Raw genomic sequence first — 22789 nt, 5'->3', positions numbered from 1 at the left:
ATTCAAAAGTTTTGCATGCACCTACTGCTGTACTCCCCCACCCACCCCAACCAGCCCCCAAATCTATGATTTGTATCCCTGAACTATGGCCTGGAAAGATAGACGCTGAGTGATAATAGAGATAAAAAGTTGCAAACCACTGCTACAAGCTTTGAGCATGAGCTCTAGGCAAAAAGAAAACTTATTCTCATGGACTTAGATTCAAATAGATTTTAAAACACAGCTGTAATATGAAAGGCTATTTTTTGTTTTTAAGTACTACTGCAAAAACATGCACTTTTTCAAGATAAGTTATTTTACATGGATCATCTTCAGAGCTAAAAATCAGAAGCTAAACTACTAATTTATAAAGATAACTTTTTTCCTTCAAACTTTCTAAAATAATCTCAATGCTTACTGAATTCACATATCTGTGAATATCTGTTTTATTTTATACTAATGCAATATCTACATTAAAGGTAAAAGTTCTGAGCATATGTTCACAAGACAAAACTTTAAAGCTATGGAATAAGTGGTAATATTCAGTTTTAAGATAGAAATAATCTGGAAACAAGTGAAACTAAGGTTCAATGTAGAGGCTCTTAAACCAATATAAATAAGTCTTGATTAATCAAATCAGGATAGTATTCTAGCATATTAGTCATTTGACTTTTTACTTAGTACTCTTACAACAGTGGTTGCAGAAAAAAACAGGTAACTCAAACCAGTTAAGTTTTACCTCCAGTCACAGCTCTGGAGGAGGCTAGGGGAAAGAAAGCAGCAGGAAGGAAGATTTGGATGCAGATTATTTATAAAATACTAGGCAATTAATTTGAGCTTTTCCTGTTCTGTATCACCACACATCAAAGTTGACTGTATATTTTACACATAAAATGAAAACAGATGTGTGAGTATATTAGAAAAATGATACATGCTAACCTAAATATAGGCAACAAATTATCACCTTTATCCATCCTTCTCTTCCAGTCTCCCAACAAATAAACAATGTTTCTATTAAATGCTAAAGAATACATTTGGCATTATAAATTTCAGAACCAGGTCTGGTACAGGAAGATCCTAAAAGAGCACTATATTATATACAAATGAAAGCTATAAAATTCTCTAAGAAACCAATCGATAGACTGTGACCAATGCAAAGTGTCTTTGGAATTCTACCTTTGGGAAAAAGGTAGAATTATAACACTCAACTGTAAACTTCACCTCATAATATTAAACATAATCTTATGAGCATAAATCACAGAGATAATCATTTTTCCAACATACAGGACATTGTTTACCTAGTAAATTAACTTGACTACAGAATAGGCTCACTGTTAAAACTTCTTCTACCTATTATATAACTAGAAGTCATTTGTTGAGGCCTGCCCAAGTCAAATCTCCCCTTTCTCTTTCCCAGCAACACTTAGTGTATCTGAAATTTGAATGAATGTGATCCACTGAGAGAATCAGGAAAGATTAAAGGTTCTTGATGCCATACTAAGGACTTCTAACTTTCTCTAAGGAATGTTAAACCACTGAAAGATTTCAAAAATAGAAACCACAGGATTGTACTTCTGAGTAATAAAGATCCTGGTGACAGTGTTGAAGATGGGGGAGTGAAGTGACACTGGAGGTGAAGTCATAAATTAGGAAATAATTACAAGTACTTAATTAAAGGGAGACTTTGGAAGACAACCTGGCAGTGAACAGAAATGCATACACCTAGAAATTTCATTTCTAGATATCAACCAAGAGAAATAATCCTACATAATAATGAAGACTTTTTCTGGAATGTTCACTGTGCTATTTTTTTTTTTAAAAAGCAAAAACTTCAATGACCACCAATAGGGGAATGAATAGATATGGATGGAATATCATATTATAGCTAAGAGGAATGAATTAAATGTGTATCATTGAGCCTCTTGATGAAGGTGAAAGAGGAGAGCAAAAAAGCTGGCTTAAAACTCAATATTCAAAAAAGTAAGATCGTGGCATCTGGTCCCATCACTTCACGGCAAATAGATGAGGAAAAAAAATGAAAGCAGTGACGGATTTTATTTTCTCGAGCTTCAAATCACTGTGGATGGTGACTGCTGCCATGAAATTAAAACACGCTTGCTCCTTGGAAGAAAATCTACGACAAACCTAGACAGCATATTAAGAGGCAGGGACGTTACTTTGCCGACAAAGGTCCATCTTGTCAAAGCTATGGTTTTTTCAGTAGTCGTGCATGGATATGAGAGTTGGACCATAAGAAGGCTCAGTGCCAAAAAATTGATGCTTTTGAATTGTGGTGTTGGAGCAGACTCTTGAGAGTCCCTTGGACTGCAAGGAGATCAAACCAATCAATCCTAAAGGAAATCAATCCTGAACATTCATTGGAAAGACTGATGCTAAAGCTACAATACTTTGGCCACCTGATGCAGAGATGACTCATTGGAAAAGATCCTGATCTGGGAAAGACTGAAGGCAAAAGTTGAAGGGGGAGGCAGAGGATGAGATGGTTAGATAACACCATCTACTCAATAGGCATAAATTTGAGCAAACTCAGGGAGATAGCAAACTCAGGACAGGGAAGCCTGGTGTGCTGCAGTCCAAGGGGTTGCAAAGAGTCAGACATGACTTAGACTGAACAGCAACATTGTGGCTTGATTTCAAAAATCAAATGAAAAAAATTAAGTTGCAGAAATATGTATACTCTGGTATATTACATATCAAAATCAAAACAGATAAAACAGCATAATATACTTTGCTTACCTACAATGGCTACATTCCCTGGCTGCTTTTTCTGTGCCAGGCACTGTTCTAAGCACTTTGGACTAATGCACTTATTCCTCAGAACATCCTTACACTATAGGTACTATTATCCTCAGATGGGGAAACTGAGACATGGAATTTCAGGATCTTCACAAAGGCCTGCAGATTGGAAGTGACAGAGACAGGATTCAAACATAGGCTGCTGCTGCTAAGTTGCATCAGTCATGTCCGACTCTGTGCGACGCCATAGACGGCAGTCCACCAGGCTCTGCCGTCCCTGGGATTCTCCAGGCAAGAACACTGGAGTGGGTTGCCATTTCCTTCTCCAATGCATGCAAGTGAAAAGTGAAAGTGAAGTCACTCAGTCCTGTCTGACTCAGCCACCCCATGGACTGCAGCCTACTAAGCTCCTCCGTCCGTGGGATTTTCCAGGCAAGAGCACTGGAGTGGGTTGCCATTGCCTTCTCCCTCAAACATAGGCAGCCTGGTCCAAAATTAAAAAGCAAAGGTGTAAGGATTCATGACAAATTCTGGTGACTCTCTATTCTGGAGAAGAAAGATATCAGAGTAGGGGAGTGGAGCCAGACAGAGACTTTAGCCATACTTGAGATACTGTTTCAAGGATATACTCAAATATAATATTACAAATAAGATGAACACAATGTTCATTTCCCCCCATCATAAAGTAAATATATAAAATAAGTTTGGGGAAAAAGATGCTCAAGTGTCCATCCTGTTTGACTATGGCTGGTGGGAGTATGGGGACTGTTCTTATAATTTCTTTGCAGTTTTCTCTTGCAACAAGCTAAAATGTCTCCAGACATGGTCAAAAAGTCCCCCGGGGGACAAAACTGCCCCAGGTGAGAACTATCTTAATTTACACATCACACACAATACCAGGCTGGATGAAGCACAAGCTGGAATCAAGACTGCCGGGAGAAATATCAATAACCTCAGATACACAGATGACACCACCCTTATGGCAAAAAGTGAAGAACTAAAGAGCCTCTTGATGAAAGTGAAAGAGGAGAGTGAAAAAGTTGGTTTAAAACAACATTCAGAAAACTAAGATCATGGCATCTGGTCCCATCACTTCATGGCAAATAGATGGGGAAACAGTGGAAACAGTGAGAGACTTTATTTTCTTGGGCTTCAAAATCACTGCAGATGGTGACTGCAGCCATGAAATTAAAAGACAATTGCTCCTTGGAAGAAAAGCTATGACCAACCTAGACAGCATAATAAAAAGCAAAGACATTACTTTGCCAACAAAGGTCCAGTCAAAGCTATGGTTTTTCCAGTAGTCATGTATGGATGTGAGAGATGGACTATAAAGAAAGTTGAGGGCCGAAGAATTGATACTTTTGAGCTGTGGTGTTGGAGAAGAGTCCCTTGGATTACAAGGAGATCCAACTTGTCAATCCTAAAGGAAATCAGTCCTGAATATTCACTGGAAGGACTGATGCTGAAGCTGAAACTCCAATACTTTGGCCTCCTGATGCGAAGAACTGACTCACTGGAAAAGACTTTGATGCTAGGAAAGATTGAAGGCGGAAGAAGGGGACAACAGAGGATGAGATGATTGGATGGCATCACTGACTCAATGGACATGAGTTTGAGTAAACTCTGGGAATTGGTGATGGACAGGGAGGCCTGGCGTGCTGCAGTCCATGGGGTCGCAAGGATTCGAACACACTGAAGACGCTTTATATCTTTAAACTTTACATAACTCTTTCAAAGATTTCAAAATTAAATCCTTTGTTAAGTATCTCATACTCCAAGTGAGAGAGATGTTGCAGAAGTGAAGAAAGTTGCAAGTGAAGTAATTCCCAAATAGAGAAAGCACTAGGAATAATCTAGTTGTCATTCCAGAGAAAGAGGTGCACAGGCCTGGGGATGCCCACTTCCTAACCGGTCTTCCGCAATAACGGGACTAGGAGCCAAGCCCAGCCCCGCTACCTCTCGGCGAAAGTCGGGTCAGGGAACAAGCCGCCAGCCCTACCTCTACGCGTGAGACCCTTGCTCAGCACAACAGCAACAACCCCGCAGCCGCAACGCCAAAAATACGTACAGTGTCCTGCTGCTCCAAACCTCCCGCCTGCGCGCTGCATCTTGGGAGGTCCAGGCCGCAGGCTGCGTCCAGCGCAGAGGAGGTGGAGCCTGCCCATCCGGCCAGAACTCGGTTGCCATGGGAACCTGAGGAGGCGGGGCCTCCGGGGAATGTTGTAAAAGTGAATGGCAACCGAAGCTCGCACGGGCGGACCTTTGCCAGGGAAGAGCCCGAGATTCGCGGGCTGGCGGGGGAGGGTCCGCAGTTCAGGGGACGTCGGGGGCGGGGTCTGAACGCGAAACGAATGGAAAGCCAAGTTGAGGGCCTGGTCCCGCCTCCAGACCCGAGCGACGCACCAGATTGGGCGGTGTGGCGACGCTTCCGCCTTCCTTCCGTTGTCACGCGACCGCCTCCACCTCCCGCCCTTCCCTCTTTACCTCCTGGCCAGCTTTCCCAGTGCTGAGATATTCGGACCGCAGCTGTGGAAAGGAGCGACGCCAACTCTGATCATGTCGACGACCGCTACTATCGCCGAGGTGAGGAGCTGACCGGATCACTGCCGTGCCCCTCTATCCCGGACCCCGAAGCCGCCTCTGAGGCTAGGGGGCCACACGCCCAGGTGCAGGTGGGCTGGGCAGAGGGGAAGTAGGATGGTGCCTGTAACGTCTAAGCGTCCCTTCGTGTCTCTCTTCTAGTATCAAGCCCAGAATAAAGCCAAGCTCATCTCTGAGGTTCGACGGAGGTTTGAAGCTGAGTATGTGACAGGTGGGTACCGCGCGATCTTGGTGTTGAGGCAGGTGTGCCATGAGCGGCCCCAACTTTGCTGAGATGTTTGCTTGGGTCTCTGTGGAAGCCGACAGGGACCATTTCGATCCTCACGAGGACCGTGCCTTACACGTTTTCTAAGTTTTCTCTCCTTAATATGGCAAAGATAATGCTCCAGTTGGCCAAGTGACGTGTCTCTTGCTTCCTAAAAGGTTAATGTGAGTTAGAAATTCGTGTTTCAAGTATCTCAAGTTTATGGAACTTTCAGGACACTTGTTAGGCCCTCAGCTCAGATGACGCCGTTCCTCTGCTGACCTATCAGTATCAGGAACAACAATCGAGAAAATGAACCTGGAAATTGCCAAAATATTATTCACGTGTGCTTAATTGGGTATCTGAATCCCTAGGTTAGTTTGCCTTATTCCACTTTATACCACCCAGCAGGTGCCCGCGAAGTAGGCCCCCCTGTGCTGGAGCAGGTTCTTTTCATCTCACACTGTACCTAGCAAAGTACCCGTGCGTCCCAAATTGATTTATTGGGTGAACCTCTCTGTCCACATATCACAGATAACTGGAGTTGTCCAATATTTAACTGATGATTTAATACCTGTACAGTAATTTTCAAAATCCTGCAGGATAATTTATTGTAAGTACAGACTAAAGACCAATCCTGACCCTTGCTCTTAATAGCTTGCTTGTCTTTTCTGAGCCCCTGATTCCATATTTGTGAAGTTTGACTAACTAGGAGGATTAAATGAAAATATGTATAGCAAACTGTGTAGCATGGGGTTAGCATATAGTAGGCTCTCAGTAAGTAGTTTTCCTCAGTAGTCTTTTTGGTTACATGAAAGAAGTTCAGGTTCTACATCTTGACTTCAGTGCTGAGGGTTCCCTGCAACTTTAGATGGCACTAGCTTGTATGTCAGTTGATGACCTAGAACAAATAAAGAAATCTGTTCTGAATAACCTGGTCAGTAAATCTTCTCATCCCTCCCTGTCAATTTTCTTCACACCCCAAATCTTGTACTAGAGAGTTGCAAAAGCATTTATTTCACTTTTAGCCCAATGAGATAGCTGGTTCCAATAAAGAGATAATTCTAAAATTGATTTCTGTGGAAACATAATTCTTAGCTGTATGCTGCTGCTGCTGCTGCTAAGTCGCTTCAGTCGTGTCCAACTCTGTGCGACCCCAGAGATGGCAGCCTACCAGGCTCTTCTGTCCCTGGGATTCTCCAGGCAAGAACACCGGAGTGGGTTGCCATTTCCTTCTCCAATGCATGAGAGTGAAAAGTGAAAGTGAAGTTGCTCAGTCGTGTCCGACTTCGCGATCCCATGGACTGCAGCCCACCAGGCTCCTCCATCCATGGGATTTTCCAAGCAAGAATACTGGAGTGTGGTGCCATTGCCTTCTCCGTCTTAGCTGTATAGTTTATAATATTGTGAAGTAACCCAGAACTTGACCTAATGTGCTAGTACTCACCAGTAGTAGTTTACTTAGGCCCAAGGGAGGAAGCAGGATATAGCCTGGAGAATTTAGTAATAGATAAAATCTTAAAGGTCATCTCTGTCCAACCTTCTCGTTTTTACAATGAAGAAAGTGAACTCTGGAGAGAGTAAATGATTTGCTCAAACTCCTTGGTAGCTAAGATGGGACTGGTGCTCAGGTCTTCTGAATTCACTGTAGTAATCTTTTGGCAACACCAACATACCTAATTAGATCATGGCCCTCCCCAGCTTGAAACCCTCTAGTACCATTCTACTGTGTTTAGAAAAAAAGAAAAAATCTCAGTTATTTTTGGTGGCCTGTAGCACCATCCTCATGTTACTACTTTTCTTGCTCAGTGCAGATTTCACCACTGCCCACAATAAGAAACGTATTATATATTGCAGTCTAGTACACACTCATACATATCATTGAAGCAGCAGTTCATTAAAGAATACTTATGTTGAAAACCTATGACTCCCTGGTATACTGATGCACAAAATTAACATCATAACCTACAAATGTGACCCACAGAATAGGGTAACCAGCTTCTTTTATGCCCTTCAAACTGACTTGAGTCTGTTTCCATCTCGGGACCTTTCCATTTCTCTGCCTAGAAGACCACCAAGCATAGCTAGGTTCTGCTTTTCCATCTTGGTTTAAATGTATCTGAGAGACCTTTGCTGTTTATTAAATGGCCTCCCTGTCTTGTCTCCATTACAGTTCTTATCATAACCTATAACTCTGGTTATTACATGGCCTCCCTGTCTTGTCTCCTTTATGGTTATCATCACCTGTAATCGCCCTCGTTCATTTGTTGACTTATTATTGTTCATTTCCTTCAGTAAAATGTGGGTCTGGGGCAACCTGTGGGCCATGAGGGCAGGGTCTGACTCACCTCTGTTACTTAGCACACACAGTTCTCAATACATAGTCATTGACTGAATATAGCAATGCTTAAATATAAATATACATATACTTATGAAGATGAGTCCAAGTCTGTATGAAGGGCTGTCCTGTCTCCTCTCCCCCACAAAAATCTGGCAGAGAGCGGTCCTCACAGAATGTCTCATAAAGACCAGTGTTATTTCAAAGTAAAGCACTGTGTGGCATTAAGTATAAGGAGGGTTTTGTGTGAAAACCAAATATGTGTGAATGAGTTATCTGCACAGCCATGGCAAATACTGATTTAATTAATTTAAAGACTTGCATTGGTAAGGAAAAGAAAAATTCTTGAGGCTTTCTCCCCTTAAAGTTTCAGTTGTTTTGTGAAATAGAGCATTGGGTAAAGGTAGAGTGGGAAACTGGCACAAAGGGTTTTATGATTTGTCTGTGTTCTCCCTTTCAAGTTTACTTTTTAGAAGTTAGCTAGATATTGAGACTAACCACTTTCCTCCTTCCTCTTTGATTCTCCCCTTTCTCTCACCATTAACAATATTTTGTTTCAGAAGTAGCTTTAGGCAGACTTAAGCAAACATGTTTTTCCTAAAGGAAAATATTATCTGCAGTTTATCAGTTTACACAGTGGCTGAACTCCAACAGCTCTTTTGGGGGTGGGTTCTTGGAAATTCCAAGCATGTTTTTGTTTCCACAGAAATTATTACCAATTATGGATAGATTTGTAGCTGCGAAAAGAACAAATTCGGAGGTCATAATTGTTGTAGCACTGCTAATTGTCCTTTTTAATCCCTCATTGTTTCTCTGAGAAATTTCATGCTGAGTCTCAAATGAGAAACTTTTCCCATCATCTCTTCCTCTTTCTTGTGGCCAGGGCAAGAGACTACTCTTGTGACAAAAATTTATTCCGTTCCTGTCTAATTGTGGGAAGCAGTGTGCCAATATTAGAGATAGAGCCCCTTCCTGAACTACTACAATCTAGTAAAGGTGTTGAGACAGAAATATTAAAGGCAAATGCTGTCCAGAAGAATAGGAATGCTAAAATCATTTCTGTAGGAGTCCAAGACCAGGAAAGATAACATCTAATTTGGGTGACTGGGTTAGCACAGTTGGAAAAACCTTCTCAGAAAAAGCGGTATTTCTCAAGAACTTTGGGAGATGCTAGAACTCGGCCAGCCAGATACCGAATGTGATTCAGGTGGATCACATAGTCCAGGTTGAGATGCTTAAGTGAGAAGGTATGGGGCATGTTTGAGAAGCCAGAGGAAGTCCACTTTGATGATCCTTAAGGAGCACACGTGACTAAAAACAGTGGGCGTATAGCGTGGAGATCCATGGCCACTGAAGCAATACATTTGTACTCAACTGAGGCTTGTGGGTTTTATTATTTTAGGCTTGTTCTGATTCTACAAGTATGTGAATTTATTTAAATAAATTTGTGTTATACCAAAAACAGTCCAGGGGATCTCCCATAAACTTATCATACAGAGCTATAGCCCTTCTAACAGTGAACGAACTTTTTTCTATACATTAAAACACTTAAAAGATCATTCTGTATGTAGTTTTCTGTGTTCTATTTTTTATTGCCATGATTTTATTTCCCCATATTAGGAAGTAACCAACATTTAACATTAGTTAATATTCAGTCCTGTAAATAAAAGAGAATTTTCTTTTATCTGAAAAAGCCTCTTTTGGATATTTAGATTCTTTCCCTTTTTTTGTTCGTTAATATAATATTTTGTGCAGTAGTTCAGATTGTTTCCTGAATAGTCATGTCTAGAAGTAGAGTTATTGGTTTGAAGAGTGAATAGTTTAGGATACTTGACATGTGTGCTTAATTCTCCTCCATATAAATTGCACCAAGCTTAATTCCCACCAGTACACAGGAAAGTGTTAGGGTCACTACAGCCTTACCCAGATTAGGATCATCTCTTAATGCTTTTTTCTTGGTTTTAATTTGCATTTGATTACTAGTGATAATAAACTTCATCTATTTATATCCATTTGTAGTTTAAAATTCTTTTTTTTATTAGTGTGTGGCTTTTAAAATTGGTTTGGCCTTTTCTTGTTTGTCTCTCTGACTTTTTTTCATTTTTTGAATGAATGTATTCAAAATTACCCATTCCTTTGTGGTTTCTTCCATTACTGTTACGTTAAATAAATTGTCTCTTATTCAGTAACTTTTCTAGTGCTTTTGTTTTGTGTTGGTCTCTTATTTCTTAATTTTGAAATATATTTTCATACAAAATGTGTAAAACAAAAAATAAACACCCATATACTCGCTACTCAGAACTTTCTGTGTACCCCCAACCCTGCCATTCACATGGTAGTTGCCTATCCTGCATTTGCTGTTACTCAATCTCTTGCTTTTCATTAGCTTTGCCACCTGTGATGTATTCCTCACCACTGCTTGATTAAGTTTGCCTCTTTTTTGAACTGGAAATCAAAGCTGCATATATTTCTCCATGATTTGCATCTGTTGCTCAAGAGTCATTCTTACTGTAGTTGATTCCTTTTTACAGTCGTGGTGTATCAACAGTTCACAGAATGAAAATACCAATTGATGAATTTGGGGTTCTTTCTAGATTTTACTACCATGTATAATGCTGCTATAAACATTCTTAAACATATCTGATGCCTAGACTTTGTCTAGAGCAGTGGTTCTCAAAATTGGTCTAGGAACTATAGTTTCTTGAGATGATTTCAAAGAGCTTCTGAGTCCAAACTATTTCCATAATAACACTAAGACATCATTTTCCTCTTTCACTGGCATTCTCTCACAAGCACACAGTGGGGTTTCCCAGAGATTACATGGCATGTGATGATATTACTCTGACAGATGATAGAATAAAGTACTTGTGTGTGGTTATATTTAAATTTTTTCTCAGTTATGATACCTAATGTAGTAACTACCAGTAAATATAACCCATAGAAACAAAAATGCTTGGGGCTGGTGCACTGAGATGACCCAGAGGGGTGGTATGGGGAGGGAGGGGGGTTCAGAATGGGGAACACGTGTATACCTGTGGCGGATTCATGTTGATGTATGGCAAAACCAATACAATATTGTAAAGTAATTAACCTCCAATTAAATTAATTTAAAAAAGTCTTTAGAGGCCTCAGTTATTTTTTAAAATCATTATTTTACATTGAATTATAGTTGATTTACAGTATTGTAATAGTTTCAGATGTACAGCAAGGGGACTCAGCCATACATATATATACATGTATCCATTTTCCCCCAAACTCCCCTTTCATCCAAGCTGCTGCATAACACTGAGCAGAGTTCCCTGTGCTATACAGTAGGATCTTATTGGTTGTCCATTTTAAATATAGCAATTTGTACTTGTCATTCCCAAACTCCTAACCATCCCTTAACCTCATCTTTCCCCCCTGGCAACCATAAGTTCATTCTCTAAGTGTGTGAGTCTGTTTGTGTTTTGTCAATAAGTTCATTTGTATCATTTCTTTTTAAATTCCACATATAAGGGATGTCATGGGGTATTTCTTCTTGTCTGAGGTAACTCAGTGTGACTATCTCTGGGTCTATTCGTGTTGCTACAAATGGCATTATTTCACTCTCTTTTATGGCTGGGTAATATTCCGTTGTGTATACGTATTGCATCTTCTTTGCGTATTCCTCGGTCAGTGGACGTTTCAGTTCCTTCCGTGTCTTGGCTATTGTAAACAATGCTGCACTGAACAGTGTGGTGCATGTAGCCTTTGATATCATGTTTTCCTCTGAATATGCCCAGAATGGGATTGCAGGGTGATATGGTAGCTCCATTTTTAGTTTTTTAAGGAACTTCCATACTGTTCTCCATAACACTTGTAGAAACTTAACATTTCTACCAACAATGTAGGAACGTTCCCTTCTCTCCATATCCTCTCTCGAATTTGTTGTTTGGATTTTTTGATGATAGCCATCTTGAGTGGTGTGATATCTCCTTGTAGTTTTTATTCCCATTTCTCTAAAAATTAGTGATGTTGAACATCTTTTCATGTGCCCCTTGGCCATCTGTATATCTTCTTTGGAGAAATGTCTCTTTAGGTCTTCTGCCCATTTTTTGATTGGATTGTTTTGAGTATATTAAGTGTCATGAGCTGTTTGTAAATTTTGGAGACTAATCCCTTGTCAGTCACATCATTTGCAAATATTTTCTCCTAATCTCTGGGTTAGAAGAATTGATGCTTTTAAACTGTGGTATTGGAGAAGACTCTTAAGAGTCCCTTGGCCTGCAGGGAGATCCAACTAGTCCATCCTAAAGGAGATCAGTCCTGGGTGTTCATTGGAAGGACTGATGCTGAAGCCCCAACACTTTGGCTACCCAATTCGAAGAACAGACTCATTGGGAAAGACCCTGATGCTGGAAAAGATTGAATATGGGAGGAGAAGGGGACGACAGGATGAGATGGTTGGATGGCATCACTGACTCCATGGACCTGAGTTTGAGTAAACTCCAGGAGTTGGTGATGGACAGGGAGGCCTGGCATGCTGCAGTCCATGGGGTCGCAAAGAGTCGGACATGACTTAGTGACTGAAGTGACTGAACTGGGTTATCTTTTTGTTTTTTTTAATTGTTTCCTTCACTGTGCAAAAGCTTTTAAGTAGGTCCCATTTGTTTATTTTTATTTTCATTATTCTGGGAGACAGATTGAAAAAAAGTATTGCTGGGATTTATGACAGAGTGTGTTCTGCCTATGTTTTCCTCTAGGAGTTTTATAGTGTCTGCTCTCACATTTAGGTCTTTAATACATTTTGAGCTTATTTTTGTGTATTGTGTTTAAGAATGATCTGATTTCATTTTTTTACGTGTGGCTATCTGATTTTCCCAGCACCATTTGTTGAAGAGATTGTCTTTCCAACATTGTGAAGTCTTGCCTCCTTTGTCATAGGTTAATTGGCCATAGGTGCATGGGTTTATTTCTAGGCTTCGTGTCCTGTTCCATTGATCTGTATTTCTGTTTTTGTGTCAGTACCATAGTGTTTTGATGACTATAGCTTTGTAGTATAGTCTGAAGTCAGGGAGCCTGATTCCTCCAACTCCATTTTTCTTTCTCAAGATTGCTTTGGCTGTTTGGTGTCTTCTGTGTCTCCATACAAATTTTGGTTCTAGTTCTGTGAAGAATGCCATTGGTAACTTGATGGGGATTGCAATCTGTAGATTGCCTTTGGTAGTATAGTCAGTTGCATGATACTGATTCTTCCAGTCCATGAACATGATTTATTTCTTTCCATCCATCTGAGTCAGAGTACAGATCTCCTCTCTCCTTAGGTAGGTTTATTCCTAAGTATTTTATTCTTTTTGATGATGGTAGATGGGATTGTGTCTTGAATTTCTTTTTCATCTTTTGTTGTTAGTGTATAAAAATGCAACAGATTTCTGTGTATTTGTAACCTGCAACTTTACCACATTCATTGAGTTCTAGTAGTTTTCTGGTAGCATCTTTAGGATCATCTATGTGTAGTATCATGTCATGTGTGAACAGTGACAGTTTAACTTTTCCAGTTTAGATTCCCTTTGTTTCTTTTTCTTCTCTGATTGCTGTATGTAGCTAGGACTTTCAAAATTATTTTGAATAAAACTGAGAGTGGACATCCTTGTCTTGTTCCTAATCCTAGAGGGAAAGCTTTCAGTTTTTCACCATTGAATATGATGTTAGCTGTAGGTGTGTCATATATGGCCTTTATTATGTTGAGGTAGATTCCCTTTATGCCCACTTTTGGAGAGTTTTTAATCTTAAATGGCTGCTGAATATTGTCAAAAACTTTTTTGGAGTCTATTGAGATGGTTATATGATTTTTATTCTTCAATTTGTTGATGTAGTGTATCACACTGATTGATTTGCAGATGCTGAAAAATCCTTACATCCCTGGGATAAATCACACTTGATCCTGTTGTAAGATTCTTTTAATCTGTTGTTGAATTCGGATTGCTAATATTTTATTGAGGATGTTTGCATCTGTGTTCATCAATGACATTGGCCTGTAATTTTCTTTTTTGTGGTATCTTTATGTGATTTTGGTATCAGGGTGATTGTGGCCTCATAGAATGAATTTGGGAGCTTTCCATCCACTGCAATTTTTTGGAAGAGTTTTACAAGGATAGGTGTTAGCTTTTATCTAAATGTTTGATAGAATTTGCCTGTGAAGCCATCAGGTCCTGGACTTTTGTTGGGAGTTTTTTTAAATCACATTTTCAGTGCTGGTGATTGATCTGTGCATATTTTCTATTTCTTTCTGTTTCAGTCTTGGGAGACTGTACCTTTCTAAGAAATTGTCCATTTCTTCCAGGTTGTCCATTTTATTGGCATATGGTTGCTTCTGGTAGCCTCTTAGGATCCTTTGTATTTTTGTAGAGTCAGTTGTAACTTCTTCATTTCTAATTTTATTGATTTGAGTCCTCTCCATTTTTTCCTTAATGAGCCTAGCTAAAGGTTTAGCAATTGTGTTTCTTTTCAAAGAACCAGTCTTTAGTTTTCATTGATCTTTTCTATTGTTTTCTTCATTTTTCACTTATTTCTGCTCTGATCTTTATGATTTCTTTCCTTCCACTCACTTTGGATTTTGTTTGTTCTTTCTGTATTTGTTTTAGGTGTAAGTTTAGGCTGTTTGAGATTTTTCTTGTTTCTTGAGGTAAGATTGAATTACTCTGAACTTCCCTCCTACAACTGCTTTTGCTGCGTTCCATAGGTTTTTGATCATTGTGCTTTCATTTTCATTTATATCTAGCTGTTTTTTTGGTTTCCTCTTTGATTTCTTCAGTGATCCATTGGTGGTTTAGTACCATATTGTTTAGCATCCACCTGTTTGTATTTTTTTTAATAGTTTTTCTTATAGTTTATTTCTCACCTTGTAGCATTGTGATTGGAAGAGATGCTTGATATGATTTCAGTTTTCTTAAATTTACCAAGACTCATGGCCCAGCATGTGGTCAGTCCTGGAGAACATTACATATGCATTTGGAAAGAATGTGTATTCTGCTGTGTTTTTTTTTTTTTTTTGTATTGGGGTATAGCCGATTAACAAACAATGTGATAGTTTCAGGTGAACAGCAAAGGGTCTCGGGTATTCATATACATGTATCCATTCTCCCCACACTCCCTTCTGCTGCTTAAAAAAAAAAAAATTATTGCTTACTTTTGACTGTGCTGGGCCTTTGCCACTGCATGCAGGCTTTCTCTAGCTGTGGTGAGTGGGAGCTGCTCTTGTTGCCATGCATGGGGCTCTTACTGCAGAGCACAGGCGCTAGGGCGCATGGGCTTCAGTAGTTGCGGTGCGCAGGCTTTGCTGCCCCACTGCATGTGCAGTCTTCCAGAGCACTGACTGAAGCCATGTCTCCTGCATTGGCAGGAGGATTGTTAACCACTGGACCACCAGGGAAGTCCTGTTCTGTTGCCTTGGATGGAATGTAGAGCCCTCAGTGTAAAAGGGGTCCAGAGACCAAGAAGTTTGAAAACTTCTGTAGCCAACTGTGAACTGGGTGGCTGGTAGAATAGATACTCAGTCCACTTTACTAGATAATCTAGTTTCCAAAGTGATTTCACCTGCTTTTATTTTAACCAGCAGTTTTTGAATGTCCTTGTTTTTCCACACTTTAAAAACTGACATTGTCAGTGTTTTGTTTTTATTTTTTCCCATCTGATGCCATTGTTAGGATATCTTACTGTGGTTTTAATTTGTATTTCTTTGAGTACAAATGAGATTGAGCATCTCCATATTTTTATGGGCCATTTGGTTTCTGCTTATGAAAATAACTTCTTCAGATTCTCTTGGCCCTTTGTTCTTACGTTTAAATTTTAGAATGTTTATTATGGTTTTGCAATCCCACCCCCCCCCCCCCCCCCGCAAAAAAAAAAAAAAAGAACCTCTTTGAGGATTTTGAGTGGAATTGTGTTAAATCAGAAGATCAATTTTGGGAAACTTGACATAACAATGGTTAAATCTTCACAGAACTTGGTATACCTATCAGCCAAACTCTTCCTTATGGAAAGATTTATAATTTTCTCCATAAAGGTTAACCCACTTTTATTCAGTTTATTTCCAGATACTTTATGTTTTATTTTTGTGATGCTTTAAACAGTATCTCTTCAGAATGTATTTTCTAGATGATTGTTGCTGGTTTATAGAAAGTATGTTTGACTTTTTACATTAATATTGGACTCGAACCTTATTCATTTCAATTAATTTATCTCTAGATAAGTTGGCAATTTCTTTGTAGATTATAGTATCACCTTGAAATAATGATAACTAATTGTCATTAACGATTTTTACGACTTTTAAGTACTTTTGCTTTATACTGGCTGGAACCTTTAAGAACACTGTTGAATCAGTGATAAAAGCCTACTTGTCTTATTCCTGATCTTAGATAGCCCAAACAAGATCTCTGTAGATGTTTTTTATCAAAATGAATAGGTTTCCTTCTGTTCCTCCTTTGCTAGTTTTGGTTTTTGTTCGTTGTTTTGTTTTGTTCCCATCACAATTAAGGAGTGAATTTTACTAAATGCATTTTCTTCATCTGTTGAATACATTGTATCTGAACTGTTCACTTGGTTTTTCTCTTTTAATCTGTGAATATAGTTTATTGTATTAATTGGTTTTAAAAATATTTATTTTGCTGTGGTCAGTTGATATTTTCAGTAGCTGATATTTTCTTTGAAAATTTTGCATCTGTATTCAAAAATTGGTCTGTAAATTTCCTTTCTTGTATTTTTCTTGTGTGACTTTGATGTCAGAATTATTCAGACTTCATAAAATCAGTTAGGAGTGTTTCCTCTTTTCTCTTCCCTGAAAGAAATGGTCATTGTGTAGTTCTAACTTGGTTCCTCATAAATTACTGCTCTTCCAATTTGTTGTTGTTGTTTTTTATTAGTGTTTGCTTTTATACCTTGTATTTGCCAATATCTTTATCATTTCTTCTTAAGTTTCAGATCTTTTATCTGGTATCATTATTGTTTCATCTTGAGTATAATCTTTAGGTTTTCCTTTGGTGGGATCTTGATGGTAAATTTAATTTTGAAAGTGTCTTTATTTTTGCTGCCTTTTAAATTACACAGTTAACCTTGAGGAATGCCTTCACCTTACTAGGCTGAGGGAGAGGAAGTGGTTAGAGAAGTAGAAGAACCAGGAAACTTTAGTATCATAGATGATCTCTGAGAGGAGAATTTCAGGGACAGGAAGATAAGTAGTGAATAGAAGGAACCTCTGTGGGTAAAAGTACATAAAACTGGAGTTTTTCTTATCAGCTGCCCTCTCTGGAAAGGAAAGGTAGAATTACACTTTTAAAGTGTAATTACACTCCTGGATATTTTACATAAACTCTCGATTATGAACCATCCAAGGGATCGACCCAGGCTTTGTTCATCTTTGCATCTGCAATTCCTAGCTCTCTTTTGAGCTAACATATGATGAGTGATCATAAATTAGTCCTCATAACTACTGAATTATGTTTTATCCCCAAGAGAGGAAGCCTTTAGAAGATACGTAGGTAGACAGACACTTCGATTTCCTTAAATTGTGCTGTGACATTTTCCAGGTCAACTTTTTAAAGTTGTCATGGTCACAGTAAGAGGAAAAGATGTTAAGAGTTTATCAATTTTTGTCCTTATTGCATATCTACAGACCATGTAACATGATTCAGTAACTTTGTATGTAGAATATGTAGTTGTGCTTTGAGAACTTTTGTAAACAGTCCCCGCATATTAAGTCATAAAGGAAGTCTCAGAAATTCCAAAGCAACTAGATCACCCCAGGAAGCAACTGTATAAGAAGTCATAATCAAAAGGTACTTAAAAGTAAATTGAATGTTAGGAAATTAAAATAACACCTGTAAATAACCATGGATTAGCAACTTCCTAGCAATGCATGTAATTCTTTTGCTAAATAACCCAGAGAGTAAAGAGGATATCACAGTGGAAATTACAAAATACTTAAAGCTGACCAAGAGAATGTCTGTGGTCTTTACATTCATTTCTTAGGAATCAAGGCCCAAATAAAAATCAACTAAAGATTGAATTCAAGAAACTAAAAAATGAACATGAGTAAATATAGAGAAAGTAGAAGGGAGTAAGAGCAGATGATTATGGTATAGGAAAAAAGATAGTAAATGTAATAAACCTAAGCTGACTTTTTGAAAGGATTAGTAAAATAGACCAACCTAGGATGACCGAATAGGAGGAAAAGGAGACAGCAAAAACATCCACTAGGAACAAAAAGCAGATAGAATTATAGATGTGGCAGAGATTTTAAAAATCATAAAAGAGACTATAATGACAGGCTTTGTCACAGTAAGTTAGAAAACTTAGATTACATGGAAAACTTTCCAGAGAAAAGAAAAATCATCTAAAATTGTCTCAATAAAAAGTAAAAGGCCTAAATATATCAATGACTGTTAAAGAAAATTGAATTGGTAGGCATAGTCCTCTACACTCTCCCTGCCCTACCACCACAAAGGCACACACAGACACATAAGGCCCAAGCAAGCACTTTTGTTAGCCCCAGGAATGTAAAGATAATTCATGATTAGAAAATGCAGGGGGGTTCATGTTGATGTATGGCAAAACCAATACAATATTGTAAAGTAATTAGCCTCCAATTAAAATAAATAAATTTAAATTAAAAAATAGAAAATTAAAAAAAAAAAGAAAATGCAGGGGAAGAACTACTACGTTCACAAATTGCTTCTCAGGGAAATTTTAATGGGTACAGTTCAACCACCAAAACTATTTAGAAAGGCACGTATTGAGAAGTGTCTTTCATCTCTTGTGCCTCTTCACTCCCTTTTCTCTTGTCTTTTTAGCTAGCCATATCTGTTTTCTCTTTCTTTTTTTCTATATTTGTTGAAGCAAATACAAACATATTTGCAGTAACAAGATTAAATGAGGGAAAATGTGTATTTCAATAAAGACAGAAACCACCTTGGCTATAATTCACCTTTATGAAAAGCAAACAAAACTTTTACCAAACAAGGTAACTTGTTTTCTTAACTCTTCTAAAAATCCTACAGCAAAAGTCATGGTTAATCATGAAACTTCAAAATGATTCCCAGAAAGTCAGGCAAAAGACAATGATCTCCAATATTATTTATATAATTCTACAGGATATAAAACAACCTAGTTATCAATGTGGCAAGGAAAATAAGAGGTGTAAGGTTTTCAAGTCTTGGCTCATGATAGCAACACAAAAATCTCTAAACTTTCTAATGAATTGTTATTAAAGAACATTGAAAGAAGACTCCAACAGATAGAGAGGTAAGTCACCAAGATATAATGTCTTGTACATATTGAGCATATGAACTCAGTTCTTGAAGGATAGGAGCTGAAGCAGAAAGCCCCTCCCCTCTCTACAACAGACGTCAGCAAAGTTCTGTTGTATGTCGTGTCTTATTTATTTTTGCTTGCGCTGGCTCTTCTTTCCTGTGTCCAGGCTTTCTCTAGTTGCAGCAAGCGGAAGCTACTCTTGGTTGTGGTGCGCAGGCTTCTCATTGCGGTGGCTTCTCTTGTTGCAGAGCACGGACTCCAGTAGTTGCGGCGCTTAGGCTTGGTAGTTCCAGCATGTGGGCTCTAGGGTGTGCAGGCTTCAGTGGTTGTGGCTCTTTGGCTTAGTTGGCTCTGCAGCATGTGGAATTTTCCCAGACAAGAGATCGAACCCATGTGCTCTGCATTGCCAAGTGGATTCTTATCCACTGGACCACCAGGGAAGTCCCCGTTTGTGTTTTTAATAGCCCTTGAGCTCAGAATGGTTTTTCTATTTGTAAAGTGTTGCTAAAAAAAAAGAAAAAGAATCAGCAACAGAGGCCATATGTGGCCCTCAGAGGCTAAGATCCTTAGATGTTTATCCTCTGGCCCTTTACCAAACAATTATGCCAACCCCTGTAGTAGCCCCGGAGTTTTCAAAGTGTGGTCTCTGAAGCAGCAGCATTCTGTAGGGACTTGCTGCAAGTGCAGATTCTGAGATCTCACCCACAAATTACTGGGCCCCATGAATTTAGAGGTAGGGCCCCAGTCATGCCTGTTTTAACACACCTTCCTGGTGACTCTGATAGGTGCTAAAGTTTGAGAATTGCTGCTGGAGGTCAGTGGCTTAATCCCACTGTAGACAGTCACCTGCTTGGCAGTCTCTCACCTGAAAGCTTCATGGGAAAGAAGAGATTCAGGGTAGGTTGTGGCCAATCAGCAGAGGATGCCCTTAAGGGAATATTTGTTATTTCAGCCTAATCACACATTGTTGACAGATACAGGCTCCAGCCAATAGAAATCGTCCATCTAGCACAAATGCTCTTCCAGGGCCCCACCAGGACTTTAAATAGATCAGTGCTCAGAGTCTTGGAGAAATAACAGATGCTAAGAGGTTTTAAGGGCTTTCCTGGTGGCTCAGTAGTAAAGAATCTGCCTGCTAATTCAGAAGGCTCGGGTTTGATGGGTCAGGAATCCGCTGGAGAAGGAAATGGCAACGCACTCCAGTATTCTTAACTGGAGAATCCCATGGACATTGGAGCCTGGTGGGCTACAGTCCATGGGGGTCACAAAGAGTTGGGCGTGACTTAGTGACCAAACACACACTCATGAGATTTCACACTACTGAAATGTTTGAGTTACATATTTGCTGCTTTGACACCCAGTCGATAACTGTTCTCTGTTTTTCATTATCAAAATACTGTTTCATTTTTTTAACCTTTTATATGAATTCTAGGCACATTTATAATAACTACAATATAATTTCAAGATTTTCTCAATTGTCTAATAGGTCAATTCGAATTTAGGTTTCTGTTCATGAGTAGCATTCTACCTTATGTTAATAAAAATTCATTGGTATTAAAAGTTTTCAGAGTGTCCTTGATCTTCATAAGACTGAAAAGGCAGACCTTATCTCCATTTTACAGAGAAGAAAAGTCAGGCCTGGAGTGACTTTCTCAGTCTTCCTGAACATAGTTAATAGCAGGGGTCTTCTGATTCCATCACTGTCCCATATCCTGAATCTGGCTATGAATTTTTTTTCACATTTGTTAACCTTAAAACATAGTTTCTGGCTGGTTTGTAATTTCACCAGCCAACAAGTGCAAGAGAGGGAAAAGTTAATAATGGAATTTGCTGTTTTATGAGTAAGCACTGTGTTCTCTTTATCTTACAACATTTAAAAGTGTGTATGTGAGAGAGCTCAAAGGACGTGTGCATACGGGGGAAGAAGGAGAGTTGAGAGGAGTCATCTTTTCTCTGGAACAGTTAGTCCTGTCTGACTCAGAGGTTAATCACCATAGCCACTTATCTGGTTCTTTCTCAGCAAAATTAGGAGTGTCCAGTTGGCTTGGTGATATACTGTATAAATATAAGACCAATTTATAGAGCAAAATTCATATAAGGAGAAAAAGTAGAAAGAGACAGTAAACCATAGTAAGTGTGGCAATAGTTCATTAAGGTTTCTTAACAGAGGAGTGGCCAGAAATGAGCTTTGAGCTGTTTTGAACAAGTGCAAGGATGAGGCTTCAAAGTCTGCTACTTGAGATTCACGTTGATTTCTGATGCAGCTTTCACTGGTCCTCAGCAAGATGAAAGTAATAAGGACAAGGTATTAGACAGTGTACACATATATCTCTGTAGGAGACTGATCTCTTCTTTATCTCTGTGCTTTAGTCACTGAGAGGTAAAGTGATGTCTTAGGTAGGGAGTGGGGAAGGTTTTGATATCTTCAGATACCTTCTGGGTGTACATCTTTAGCTTTTCCCTGTAACATCTGGATTTACCAAAGGACCAAACTCCCTAACACTTGAGGATTCTGTGGAAGTTCCTTCTACCCTTCTAGGTTCTTTAACTGATCTCATAAATTGATAAAAGACAGATGAACAGGAGAAAAGCAAACGCGTTTAATAACATGTATACCTCCTGTATATGTTGAGAGAGACCCAGGAGAACTGAGTCACTCTCCAAAGTGGCCCAAGCCACCACCTTCACTACCATCTCCAGCTAAAAACAAAAGAAAATGTCGGGGTGGGGAGTCAGTTATTAGAGATGACCAGGAAGAGCTCAGTAAATAAGGGTATGGTTGTGCAGATTTAAGTCCTTACCTTTTGTGTCGATAAGAGTTTCAGGAGATTTTGCATCATTCTTCTCTTCCTGTTACAGAGAGGGCAGCATCCTTACAAATGGAGGCTTCTCTTATAAAAGGATGACTTCTTATAAAAGGATAACTTTTTCATATAAAAGGATGACTTCTGCTCACCTTTTAGAGCTTTTCCTGTATTTGCTGTTTATTAAAAATAGCTCAAAATAATCAGTATACCAGAGAAGCATGTGTGGGGCTGTGTATTTTGCCTCCCCTCAGCTCAGTTGTCTGGGGGCTGTGTTGCAGCAAACTGTGATGTCGTAAACAGTATTGCACTTGGTCTTGTGGTCCAGGTCAAGTTTTCCTTAGCTCGAATGCTCAGTTTTCTGTTTCTCTGTCTCCTTCCTCCTCTCCCTCTCCTTGCCTTAGCCCCCTTCTCGGTCCTCTTCTGCCCCAGCTTGTCTCTTGACTCTCTCCCTCCACCTACATAACCTCCTCCCTAGTCCTCTCTCGCGCTCTCTTTTCTAGCTCTCTCATTTCCATTTCTTTCTATCTAGGGATAATGTCTAACAACAGGCATCTCATATGTTTAAGTACCTGTTTTATTAATAGCAACCATTTTAATCTAAATGGAGATTTCTGACTGCAAAAATCTTCATTCCTAAAAGCTCTCCAGGAGCAGTAAGCTTTGAATTTCTTGGTAAGGGACACTGTAGTGATAATACTAACAGGGGTAGGAATAATGATAATAACAGCAAGTATGTTTGATTCTTCTGCTTATGGCTAAGAATTTTCTGAGTTTTCACCACTTACCACATGT

At 39.1% G+C, this 22789-nt stretch overlaps 1 protein-coding gene across 3 annotated transcripts in view; it reads left to right on the top strand.

Moving 5' to 3' along the window:
• Window positions 1-5232: 5232 nt before the first annotated feature.
• The window catches only part of MOSPD2 (motile sperm domain containing 2), an 89349-nt gene continuing 71792 nt past the window's right edge, over window positions 5233-22789 (top strand). For all 3 annotated transcript variants that reach the window (XM_068962089.1, XM_068962090.1, XM_068962088.1), the window contains exons 1-2: window positions 5233-5322; window positions 5482-5551. In XM_068962089.1, coding sequence (XP_068818190.1) covers window positions 5296-5322; window positions 5482-5551 — 97 coding nt within the window. In that variant the 5' untranslated portion in view covers window positions 5233-5295. The remainder of the gene's footprint in view (window positions 5323-5481; window positions 5552-22789) is intronic.

Source organism: Capricornis sumatraensis, chromosome X (genome assembly GCF_032405125.1).
Source record: "Capricornis sumatraensis isolate serow.1 chromosome X, serow.2, whole genome shotgun sequence".
NCBI classification, from domain to species: Eukaryota; Metazoa; Chordata; class Mammalia; order Artiodactyla; family Bovidae; genus Capricornis; species Capricornis sumatraensis.
Note: the sequence above shows the minus strand (reverse complement) of the source record. Positions and strands in the feature narration are given on the sequence as shown.